This window comes from Elephantulus edwardii, unplaced genomic scaffold (genome assembly GCF_000299155.1).
Source record: "Elephantulus edwardii isolate Elephantulus edwardi_28Jun2011 unplaced genomic scaffold, EleEdw1.0 scaffold00071, whole genome shotgun sequence".
NCBI lineage: Eukaryota > Metazoa > Chordata > Mammalia > Macroscelidea > Macroscelididae > Elephantulus > Elephantulus edwardii.
In genome coordinates this window covers 12467490-12480585 of record NW_006399821.1, presented here as the reverse complement: position 1 = coordinate 12480585, position 13096 = coordinate 12467490, and the positions used below count along the sequence as shown (strand labels likewise).

Below are 13096 nucleotides of genomic sequence, written 5' to 3'. Positions count from 1 at the left end.
ATTATCCAAAAACATTTGGAACAATATGTCAAGAGAGAGCTGCCAGATGTGCAGGCTGGATTTAGAAGAGGTCGTGTTACTAGGGATATTATAGCTAATAAAAGATGGATCTTGGCAGGAAGTAGAGAATACCAGACGAATGTCTATCTGTGCTTCATTGACTACAAAGGCTTTTGACTGTGTGGATCACAACAAGCTGTGGTTGACTCTGAGAAGAATGGGAATCCCAGAACATTTGATTGTGCTAATGCGAAACCTATACTTGGACCAAGAGGCAGTCGTCAGAACAGAGCAAGGAGACACCACATGGTTCAAAATCAAGAAGGGGGTCTGTCAGGGATGTATTTTGTCTCCATACCTTTTCAATCTGTATGCAGAACAGATCATCTGAGACGCTGGGCTGTACGAGGAGGAATGTGGCATCAGGATTGGTGGAAGACTCATCAACAACCTGTGTTACGCAGATGACACAGCCCTGCTCACTGAAACTGAGAAGGACCTGAAGCACTTGCTGCAGAAGGTCAAGGACTGCAGCCGCCAATATGGATTGAGGCTCAACATCAGGAAAGCGAAGATTCTCACCACTAGGCCAATTGGCAATATCAGTATGGATGATGAAGAGATTGAGATAGTTAACAGTTTTAGTTAGCTTGGCTCCATAGGCAACACTCTTGGTGGCAGAAGCCAGGAAATCAAGAGATGAATTGCATTGGGAAAGTCAGCTGTGAGGGACCTCTCAAGAGTACTGAAGAGCAACGACATCAGGCTGGAGACTAAGGTACACCTGATCCAGGCTATAGTCTTTGCAATTACGTGCTATGTATCAGAGAGTTGGACAGTGAATAGGGATGATAAAAAGAGAATTGATGCCTTTGAGTTGTACTGCTGGAGAAAAGTGTTGAATATACCATGGACTGCTAGGAGAACAAACAGGTTTGTCCTGGAGAGGATGAAGCCAGAATGTTCCCTGGAGTCAAGGATTCTGAAGCTTCATCTGACACACTTTGGGCATGTTGCAAGGATGGACTGGTCCTTGGAGAGGGACATCATGTTTGGGAGAGTGCAGGGATGGCACAGGAAAGGAAGACCCTCAATGAGATGGTTCAGTTCTGTGAGTGGAGTGATGGGAATTAGTGTGTTTGAGACGGCGAGGTTGGCACAAAATAGAACAGCATTTAAGGCTCTTGTACATAGGGTCGCTGTGAGTAGCAAATGACTTGATGGCACATAATAACAAACAACAACAACTGTATGATAAAGAGCCAGTGGTAAGAAAGGAAGAAGTTCAAAACCATACATTGACCAGGGGGAAAAAAGCCCAAGGAATGATACCAATTGAAATCTTTCAAATGGCAGGTGTAGTCCTGAATGTGCTCACTAGTAGTCTATGCCAGGAAATTTGGAGGGTAGTTGCCTGTTCGACTGATTGGAAGACACTCATATTTATTCCTATTCCCATGAAACGTGATCTAACAAAATGAACAGGTCATTAAATAATAGCATTAATATAATATGCAAGCAAAATACTTCTGAAGATCATTAAAAAACAGCTAGCACAATACATAGATGGAGACCTGCCAGAGTTCAAGCTTGATATAAAAGAGGCAATGGTACCAGGGACATCATTGCTGATTTCAAATGGATCTTGGTTGAAAACAAAGAATACCAGAAGATTGTCTATCTGTATTTTATTGACTATGTAAAGGCCTTTGACTGTGTGAATTTTTAAAAATTATGGATAACATTATGAAGGATGGGAATTCCAGAACACTTAATTGTGATCATGTAAAACCTATACCTAGACCAAGAGGCCATTGTGTAAATGTAGTAAAGAAATACAACATTGTATGAAATGAAGAAAGGTGTGTATCAGGGCTGTATCATCTATCCATACCTCTTCAATCATATGCTGAGCAAATTGGCAGTCGTCAGAACAGAGCAAGGAAACACTGCATGGTTCAAAATTGGGAAGGGTGTACTACAGAGATGTGACTTATCTCCAGACCTTTTCAACCTGTATGCAGAACAGATTATCTGAGAGGCCAGGCTCGATGAGGAGAAGTACGGCATCAGGATTGATGGAAGATCTGTCAACAATCTGTGTTATGCAGATAGCACAACCCTGCTTGCTGAAACTGAGGAGGACATGAAGTGCTTGCTGCAGAGGGTCAAGGACTGCAGCCTTCAATATGTATTGAGGCTCAGTATCAAGAAGACAAAGATTCTTACCACTGCACCAATTGGCAGCATCAGGATGGATAGTGAAGAGATTGAGATTGTTAACAACGTTCGTCTACTTGGCTCCACAGTCAATATTCTTGGCACCTGCAGCCAGGAAATTGAAAGACATACTGCGATGGGAAAGTCTCCTGTTATGGAACTCTCCAAAGTACTGAAGAGCAATGGTGTCACTCTGGAGACTAAGGTGTGTCTGATAGAGGCCATGGTCTTTGCTATTACTTGTTATGTATCAGAGAGTTGGACAATGACTAAGGAGGATAGAAGGAGAATTGATGCCTTTGAACTGTGGTACTGGAGAAGAGTATTGAGGGTACCATGGACTGCTAAGAAAACAAACAGATTCAACCTGGAGAGGGTTAAACCAGATTGCTCCTTGGAGGCAAGAATTCTGGGGCTTCGTCTGACATATTTTGGACATGTTGTAAGGAGAGACGTATTGCCATGGGAAAGTCTGCTGTTAGGGACCTCTCCAAAGTACTGAAGAGCAATGGTGTCTCTTTGGAGACTAAGGTGCGTCTGATACAGACCATGGTCTTTGCTATCACTTGTTATGCATCAGAGAGTTGGACAATGACTAGGGAGGATAGAAGGAGAACTAATGCCTTTGAGCTGTGGTGCTGGAGAAGAGTATTGAGCGTACCATGGACTGCTAGGAAAACAAACAGATTCATCCTGAAAAGGGTTAAACCAGGCTGCTCCTTGGAGGCAAGGATTCTAAGACTCCGTCTAACATACTTTGAACATGTTGCAAGAAGGGACAGGTCCTTGGAGAGGGACATCATGCTTGGTAGGGTGGAGGGACAGCACAGAAGGGGAGAGCCCCCTATGAGGTGGATTGATTCAGTGACCGGGGTAATCCGGATGGGTGTGTCAGAGACGGTGCGATTGCCATAGGACAGAGCAGAGTTTAGGGCTGTTGTACATAGGATCGCTATGAGTTGTAAGCGACTCGATGGCACATAACAACAACAACTCAAACATATAACCTGTGCTCCTTTGCAGGTTGATAACAAGAGACCTTTTTAATTCTGTAAAATAAATTTCTTGTATCTTTTTGTATTTTCATATTGTAACATACGTTTAAGGTAGATAATTAACTTTGTATATCTCTGTCAAACCAAAGACAGGAGGTTGAAGATAAGCAATCTTCTCCTGTGTTACTACGGATTCTGAAAACTCTCTGGAGTGTCAGCTATGAGTCAGTTTCAACTCGACAGTACTTAACAATATATCTGTCTTCTGGACCTCATTTCTTCTCATACTTTCTTATCTTTATCTTTTATCAGTCCAGGAATTATTTTTCAGATGTTGGATATATTTTATATTGTAATTATTCAGTCATTTCAAGAATTTTCAGTAGCTAGGTAAGCAAAGTATATTTCAATAAGTCATCCTGATCAGACTATTTCAAGGTTTCTATGGCATTTTTTATAGAATACTACATATTTTATATGTCATTTTGAATTCTACATTTAAATTTCCACCTTGCAGTTTCCAAAATTCTTTACTATATTTATGTTAAAAAAATTAAAATGTTACGATTCATATTATATTTCTAGTTTATTTCAATGTACAGAAAATGTCATTTTCCTAAATAGCCAATTTTCTCACCTGGATCTAGGAAGTATGCCAATTGTATCCTTTAACTTATGACTTTTGTCAGGATTAGTTTCAAAAATAGATGAATACATTCAATAATATCTGTCTCTGTGATCTCTATTTTGATATAATAGTTTATTTTTATTCCTGTTATTTGTATTACTATAGCTATGTAGTATTTTCTAGTATCTTCTAGAGGGAGTTCTGGTGGCATAATACATTGAGAGTTGTACTGCCAACTCAAAAGTAGTTCAAATTCACCACTAGTTTGTGGGAGAAAGATGAGCAGTGTTCTGTGCAATTTACTGCACCTGAAAATATTCTGGAGGGTCAGCTATGAATTGATTCCTACTTGATGGCAATGAGTTTGAGTTTTAATATCTTACAGAGCATTTATATCCATATATCCATACACACACACACACACACACATATATATATTTATATACATATATATAAGTAAAATAATATATTTTTAAAAAATATTTCATGATACTTCCTGAACTCAATAATATTGGGAAGATATTTCTATCCCCCAAATAGCCATTTCAAGATCATGTGGCTAAAACAGTAATCACTAAAATAAAGTCGTAACCAATAAACTATTACTATGAAAAATAAAAATGAAAATACCTTTCATTTTCAGGTGTTTTAAAAACAGTCAATGAAGAGCTGTCTTAGCTATCTGTTGTTATTGTTTACTGCAGCCAATTCAGAACTAATTCACAGCTGATCCTCTCTGGGTTTTCTGAGGTTGTAAATTGCACAGGAAGAGATTGCCCATCTTTCTCCCTTGGGGAAACTTGTGGATTCAAACTGTCTGCTTTTAGGTTGACAGTGCAGCTCCTTACCTCTTGTCTACCAGAGCTCCCTCTTATTCTAGAGCCTCTATAGCAAGGATACCACAATTGAATGGCTTAAATAAATGGACTGTTAGTATTTTGCAGTTTAGGAAGTTTGAAGTCCAATTGCAGTTTTGCAAATAGTATGAAAAGGCCTCTCTGCTTCAGTTCTGAAAGAAAGTCCTTGTTTCTGCCAGTATCTCTAGATGCTGCATTTCTTGAAAATCTCCATGTGCCCTGGGTTTCCCTGTGTTGAGGAGCTTCCTAGCTCAGAAATGAGTCCAAAAGATACTTTATCCACTTGGCACTTATTTTTGGTGGTACATAGGTCACCCCTCAGCTCCCTTTTTTCCTTTTTTTATCTCTTCAAGATAAAAGGCCACTTAGATCAGCGCTGTGATGAGATCAAGAGATGTTACATTCCACCTATCATCCTTTTACATCCTTTTGGTTTAACATGTGATGAAGGGATCATTACATCTTTCCCACATTTTATCATTAAATAGATCTACTTGGGTGGTACACAATTTTATCATGATAGTTGTGTATATATACATTGTCCTTTTCCTTTTATGTATACTTTTGTAGTAGCATTTTAAAATTATTCTTTCATGTTTTCGACACACCAGTGGCATAGATTTCAGTAGCACAGCACCCACAAGTTTAACAGGAGAAAGGATTGTATCCTTTTACCATATCTAATTAATCTTTATGCTGAGCAAATTATTCAAGAAGCTGGGCTCTAAAGAAGAACGTGGTATCAGGATTGCAGGAAGACTCATCAATCTGTGCTATGCAGATGACACAACCTTGCTTGCTGAAAATGAGGAGGGCTTGAAGAACTTACTGCAGAAGATAAAACACTGCAGCCTTTAATAAGGATTGTCTCTCAACATCAAGAAAACAAAAATTAATAAACTGGACCAATGGGCAACATCATGATAGATGCAGAAAAGATTGAAACTGTCAAGAACTTCATCTTGTTTGGATCCACTACACTACCTAGAATCATTTAAATCAATACACTGTGCTGTTGGAGAAGAGTTTTGAATGTCTCATGGACTGTTGAAAGAACAAACATACTTTTTGGATAAGGTGAAGCCAGAGCGCAGAGAATATAAAATTTCATCTCATATACTTTGGGCATGTTGGTAGAAGAATTGATTCTTGGAGAAGGACGTCATGCTTGGGAAGGTCTCAGAGGATCAGCAAAAGAGATGAAGACCTTCAACCAGGTGCAGCAATGTGTCAGAGATAGTGAGGATGACACAGAATAGGACAGGGTTCATTCAGATCTATTGTGTTACTATGAGTTGTACTCAAATTGTCAGCACCTAACAACAACAACAGCAACAATGACCATTTTTGTCAGAAATAAAACCCCATTACCTCAAACTTGGTTGTCACTCCTTTATGTCTTACATCTTTTTAATTTCACCTGAAAATAAAGCTGGCATTTGAGTTTGGAGGCTAACCTTCCATATGGACAAACTTTTAAAAACTGTATTGTCTCTCTTCGTAACTCCACAAGACAAGGCCAGCAACTTAGAGGTGTCAATATTTGGCCTTACAATGGCTGAGAAAGTTGGGGCACTTAAGTAATTCTGGTTTTTTGTCTCAAAGGGCAGAACTGACTTTAGGATACAATAGCATGTATGAATTTCAGCATAATTATCATGAACCCCATAATTAGTCAAGCCACTTTATAAAAAAGTACGTACTTTTAAAAATATTACATTTATATAAAATTCTACAAATGCAAATGAATCTATAGCTGCAGATGACAGATCCCTTGTGTAGATCAGGAAGAAGGAATTAGCAAAGGATTGATTGCTCTAAATTAGGATTTTGATAAAGAATACTTAAATACTATGGACTGACAAAAGAACAAATAAATCTGCTCTAGTGCTCCTTAGAAACAAGGATGGTTAGCTGTCATAATTTGGGCATGTTCTCAGGAGTGGCAGTCCCTGTAAGAGACCAGACACTATCAAGGAATCAGCTGCACAGAATAAGGGTGTTGATTGGTTGGACTGAGCAATGCCTCTCACCTCTGAGTGCGCACAGCAGCCACCTAGGAATCTGTTAGCATGCAGCCTCTGATTCAGCAGGTCAGAAATGAGGCCTGAGAGTCTGCATTTTTCTAACAAGCTCTCATGCAATGCTGATGCTGTTATCTTTGAACTAAACAAAGTGGCAAGGAGGGAGACCATTTGTTCTCATTTTTGGCTGCACAAAAGCAGCACTGAGAGCTTAATTTAAAAGGTGTAGTGCAGGAGGAGCGGGGAGCGAGGAACTGAGAGCTGGATCGGACTCAAGGTCGTTTTAATGCACGGCCAAGGTTGACAACTATTGCTCTAGAGAAAGCAAAGAAATTAATAGGGATGGCATGGCCTGAACCAGAGAATTGTTATGAACTGTGTCCTGAACTAACCTCCCATTGACTCTGTTTTAAATATGCAAGCTCTCTGAGTGTAACACATATTTGTATAGTCCTTTGTGTGTAGATTCTTTTGATTCTTTCACATTTGGACTTGGAAAAAGTACCAGGTTGCTTACCAGGGTGATAGACAGGAAATATGGCCTTGGTGAGATTATAGACAAAGAGAAGAAAGTCCTTTCACTAGAGGCAGCCAATCAGATTCTGACTGGACAACATACCTACCAACATGTCCACTCAAAAAGCACATGTTCCTACCAACATATCCATTTAAAAAAAAATAACACACACACACACTTTATCAACACATCTATTCACAAGGACAGCACATGCACCAAATAGCATATGCATTCAAAAACCAGCACATGCACTGACTAACACATCCATTCAAAAAGGCATCCACCATTCTCCTTCTGCCAGTCATGTCCCACAGACTATCATCTACTGTATGTCTGTGGGTGCCACAAGTGGTTTGCACTGGACTAGTAACTGGGAAGTTGGCAGTTTGAGGCCTAGTGGTAAGAAGCTGCACTGTAATCCAAAAGGCATGAAGTTCCACTCTGTCATTTGCTCCACAGGAGAAGGATGGGCAATCTTCTGCTGTGCAATTCACTGCCTCTGAAAATCCACTAAGGGTCAGTTATAAGTTGGTTCCAATTTGATGGCACACAACACAACACACACACACAGAGGCATTTTATGAGAAAGGCCTGGTGACCTCATTCCAACAGGTCACAGACCCTGACCACCTTGTGGAACAATTCAACTCTACACATACAAGGGAAACATGAGTCAGGGTTGACTTGATGGCAACAGGTGTCTTCCATAGTACCCTAGATTTATTTTCAAAGCAATTTTCAATTCAACAAGGTTTTTATTAATGTTATAGATACAAAAATCCATCACCATTGAGTCACAGAATTCTCACTCACAGTAGTGAACCTTGAACAGGTTACCAAGACTGTACATTTTTACATCTTTCTGCCCCAAAGGGGCTGGTGGATTTGAAATGCTGACTTTTCAGTTAGTAGCCTGACATGATTTGCACTTTAACTCCAGAGCAACCTTATTCATATTTTCAACCCACTTCCATGGAGTCAATTCTGACTCCTAACAACATTCCATCAGGTTTCCTGGGCTGTAAATCTTTTTTAAGCGAAGACTGCCTATCTCTCTCCTGTGGAATAGCTGGTAGATTTGAACTGCCAAACTTTCAGTTAGCAATTTAATACATCAAGCACTCAACACTAGGACTTTTACTAATTTTAGTAATTTACACATTATTCCTTTAACTCTGTGTTACAGATTTGTATCAGTATCGTAGAATTGTGATTGGGAAACCACCAATGCACCAAAATTCCAAAATGCTTAAGAAGATGTGTCAATTTATTTATCCTACTTTAAATGCAGAAAGTCTAGTTGTCAGAGATAGTTTTTTCCCTTTTATCTCTTTTTTTAATTTGTATTTAATGAAAGTTTATGTAAAACTTGAATTTTCATTCATTCATTGTTGCACATTTTCCGCCCTACCCCCTCAGTTTGCTTTTCTCTTTAAAAGATTCTTTCATTGTTGTACAATTTCCTCCCTCCCCCCACACCCCAATCCACTTTGGTAGGTTTTTTTGTGCCACTGATATTCACCATATTATAAGTTACGTTTTGAGAAATGAGCTCCATTTACTGGGACAAAAGTCCTTTTTGTCTTTTAGTTCATTAAATTGCAGTTTAAAGTGGAGGGAAAAGAGTTAACTTGGAAGTATTTGTCAGTGATTTGGTTTGGTCAAGGCTTTTTCCACTCAATTCCCACTGCAGAGGACGCTGTGTATCTGGATGATGAGCGAGAACGAGAAGAGTATGTCCTGAATGACATCGGGGTTATTTTTCATGGAAACTTCCAGGACATCAGGGTTAGAAGCTGGAGCTATGGTCAGGTGAGTCATTTCAAATTTGTCATTGTCAAGGGCATTTTTATTTAATATCTCTGTCCCATGAATCACTGCAGGTGTTATACATCGATATTAGACAAGCACAATTTCCTGCTTTCCAGGATCTTAGACTCCAAGGCAGACAACACGAGAGTGCAGACTTGTAGACAGCTGAATAATTATCAGCTGAAACTGCATATCTTCAGTTATTACAGTGTTATGAAGATCAACGAGTATAGCATGACACTCTATTGAAAAATGCTTTGGCATCTCAGTACAGTGCAATCTCATTAGTGCAAACACTGCTATTGTATCTAGAATGGGCTGGTTTCCCATTCCTTATAAAGAATAGACTTCTAATAATGTTGCAAAAATACTGTGACGTGTGTGCACAACTCAGAAAAATCATTTTTGTGTGAGCTCTAGAGTAAGCTCCAAATCAAACTCATTTCAATTATACATATGTATATTATATCTATATCAATATATCTCTTTCTATGTATATCTATTTCTCTCTATCAATCTATCTATATATCTCTATAGGTGGACAGTGTTTTGTGGAGCTCCTAGTTTAAAACAGATTTGGAAGCAGGAGGGGCATCCACCTCCTAAACCACATGCCTATGGAAACTCTATGAACTTGGAAAAAAAACAATAGTTATAGAAAGGCTTCAGGTCTTTTGTTCTTAGAGTCACTGTGAGTTGTGCTTGACTCGGTGGCAATCAGCATATCTATCTCTATCTCTATGTCTCTATCATCTATCTCTATATATCTATCTCTATATCTCTATCTCTATCTCTACCTATCTCTATATCTATATCATCTATATCTGTATCTATCTGTATCTATCTCTATTTTCTATCATCTATCTATCTATCTATCACCTATCATCATCTATCTATCTCTAAGTCTTCTATTCTTCTGCTGCCCTCATGCCCATTCTAATTTATAGGACAGAGTAGAATTGCCCCACAGAGTTTTCAAGAGTAATTCTTTACAGAAGCAGACTGTCACATCTTATTCCCACATAGCAGCCAGTGAATTCCAACCACTGACTCTTTGGTTAGCAGCTGAGCACTTTAACCACCAGAGCATGTACGATGCTCTAAATGAAAAGCAGTGGTACAAGTTCATCAAAGGAGAGCTTATCAGGCTTTGACTTAGAGACCCCTGTCAGCTGCAGTCTCGAGCTGTTATATAAAGCAGCAAATGGTATATTCTTTAAGGTGTGGAATTATGCAAGTGCAGTATTGTATCTTCAACATTGGAAGAATGATATCTGATGTCTATAAATTAATTGATACCTGCCACATGATCAAAAACTATTTTTCATTAGTAACAAGAGAGGGAACGAGTTGTCTTTCCTCTGAATTTTGGCTTGATGATAGAAGCCAGGTTCTGAGAATTCAGAGTGCTTTCATGGTGCATTCTTTTCTCTCCATCCTATTTTGTCTTCCCTCAGGGAGCAATCTAGATCCTTGCTCCCTATTTCTGGCCTGCCTGTTTGTTGATGGCTCTCCTTATATCAGCCTGGTTTTGAGGCTGTTCCTCACTCTGACTCTGCCTTGCGCTTTTGCATTTCTGAAGCCTTGACAAGCACCTATGTTCTCTCTCCTCTGTTCTTAAGTCGCTGCCTAGTTAAACGTTCTTCACTTCCTGGGTAGCCACACAGCCTTTGTCTACTGCCTTTTAGCTGCTGTCAGTGTCACTTTATCCGATAAGCAAAGTAAGCATGAACTTACTTCTGCTTGCCTGCTTGCTTACTTAATCTGTAGTGAGCAATTCCGCACTCCCTCCCTCCCTCCCCCACTGAATCAAAGATTGTTTAAGCTATGGCTGGCCTTTGTCTTGCTCCCAACTTGACAGCACTTTCTTACAGAATCAAAGCCTATTTTCCAATTTACCTCCCTGACGTGGAGCACCAAATAAGCAAACATGGGCTTACAAGTACTTAATGGGTGTCCAAATTTTTCATGAAACTGTTCACTACAGATTATTAAGTGCAAGTAAACACTCTGATGCATTTGACTTGGATCCTCAATCCTTAGCCTGTAGGTGTGATTCCACTTAATTGATCTAATGTGACAAACTATAGATGGACAATGAAAAGGACAGTCAAACAAAGGATGAGTAGATAGCAGAACTGGGAAAGTGCCCCGGGCAGGTCCAGGCTGTTTCTGAGCCAGCATATCTTTGATTGTAAAAGTTGCTGAGTACCATCAAGTCCGAACCGACCCACAGCTGACCTTCCAGTGGGTTTTCAGAGCGATAAATCACATGGGAGGAGATTGTTCGTCTCTCTCCTGTGGAACAGCTGATGGGTGTGAATTGCATTACCTTTGCTTTGGCAAAAATCTTACTACTAAGCCAACAGAGCTCCAGCTTGTAATTGTGGGTACTCTTAAAACTTATCACATGCTCGTTAGTTTTGCATTCTGTGACAGATCAATTGTATGTCACTGTGATGTTGGAGGTTATGACATGAATATTTAAAACACCACTAAGGTGATATAAAATGGTTAGGTTTTGTCAGAACATTCAGGTGGAGAGACTAGAAAGAAAGACCTGATGATCTACTCAGAAAACTTGGCCAGTAATAATCCGATAGGTCACAGTACCTTGTCTGAGGCTTCAACTCACTTACTTTGTACATGTCATTTCTGACGGATCTCTGGAGAAGTTTGTTGAAGTGGAGGGCCAGTGTAAGTGAGGGAGACCCTCAATGAGATGGATTGACACCAAAGTCCAGCAACGGACTTCAAAATCACTAGGACCACAAAGATGGCACAAGAGTGGGCAGCTTTGTGTTCTGTTATTTAAGGGTATATAATGAATAAGAGTCAAAAGCAAATAAGAGCTACCAAACTTAAGCACTAACTTGTCTAATATCACTTACAAATCAGTTTATTTTGGTCCTCCAGCCAGAAAAACAAGTCAAGTCCCGTGCTGTAGGGAACTAACTAGCTATGTGACTATTTCATTAACTCTCCAGTTAGTTTGATTATGTCCCATAGACATAGCTGAGCATGTTGCTTAAAGAAGAACCAAGATAATGAGTTATTTATACACCTGGAGGACTAGAACAATTACCCATTACTGCATCTGTCATTTCAGTTGTGCGTGCCCGCAGAGTAGATATTCTAACTGGATTCAATAGGTTATTATGTGGTAACTAACCATTAAAATTATTATTTCTATGACACAAATGCTTGGGTAAGTGATACGTAAGATTTCAGTCATTCAGGGAAATGTTCTATTACACTGAGTTATAGTATAGGGGAAATCTTTCAAACTCATCATTTTGTTAATTTACCATGTTCAATGTTTGCTTAGGAAGCTCTGATTGCCTGGTAGTAAGGAGTTGTGTTGCCAACCTAAAGGCATGCTGTTCAAATCCACCAACTGCCCTGAAGGAGAAATATGGGCAATCTACTCTTGTGTAATTTACAGTCTCTTGAAAACCTGCTGAAGGGTCAACTAGGAGTTGGTTCCAACTCGATGGCATACAAGAATAACAATTCTTTCTTAGAAAATTCTGGTGTTTCTTGTGACCAGTATTCTTGTCTAAGTCAATTGAACGGAACACCAGAAATGCCTCGGTGCTGTCCTCTGAAGTCTTTAGGCCTTTATTCTCTCTTTGACCATGGAGTCTCTATTGTCTCAGAAGTCGTAGAACATTAAACTAACATTCATTATAAAAAGACTGTGATTAAACAATACTACAACTGAAGTATGTTACACTGAAATACTTGTTGTTATGTACTGTTAAGTCAGAACCAACTCACAGTCGCCCTTTCATGGGGTTTTCAGGAGACTGCCCATTCTTCTCCCACAGAGTAGCTAGTGGATTTGAACTGCCTTATCTTTGGCTTAGAAATACAGCTTATTACCACTAGGCCACCAGAGCTCCCTAAGAACTGAAAGTTATCTGTTTAAAGGTGAACTCAGAATTTTATGGAAAGGTTTTGTCTTAATTCATTTGTACAGTCTTCTGAAGAACTTCACAATGGTTTATGTGCTTTGAGTGGTTCAGCAGTCTAGTAGTTCT

At 39.4% G+C, this 13096-nt stretch overlaps 1 protein-coding gene across 1 annotated transcript in view; it reads left to right on the top strand.

Annotated features, from left to right (window-relative positions):
• F13A1 (coagulation factor XIII, A1 polypeptide) overlaps positions 1 to 13096 on the top strand; it is a 302545-nt gene that overhangs the window by 110703 nt on the left and 178746 nt on the right. The window contains exon 4 of the mRNA XM_006888734.1: positions 8935 to 9053. Coding sequence (XP_006888796.1) covers positions 8935 to 9053 — 119 coding nt within the window. The remainder of the gene's footprint in view (positions 1 to 8934; positions 9054 to 13096) is intronic.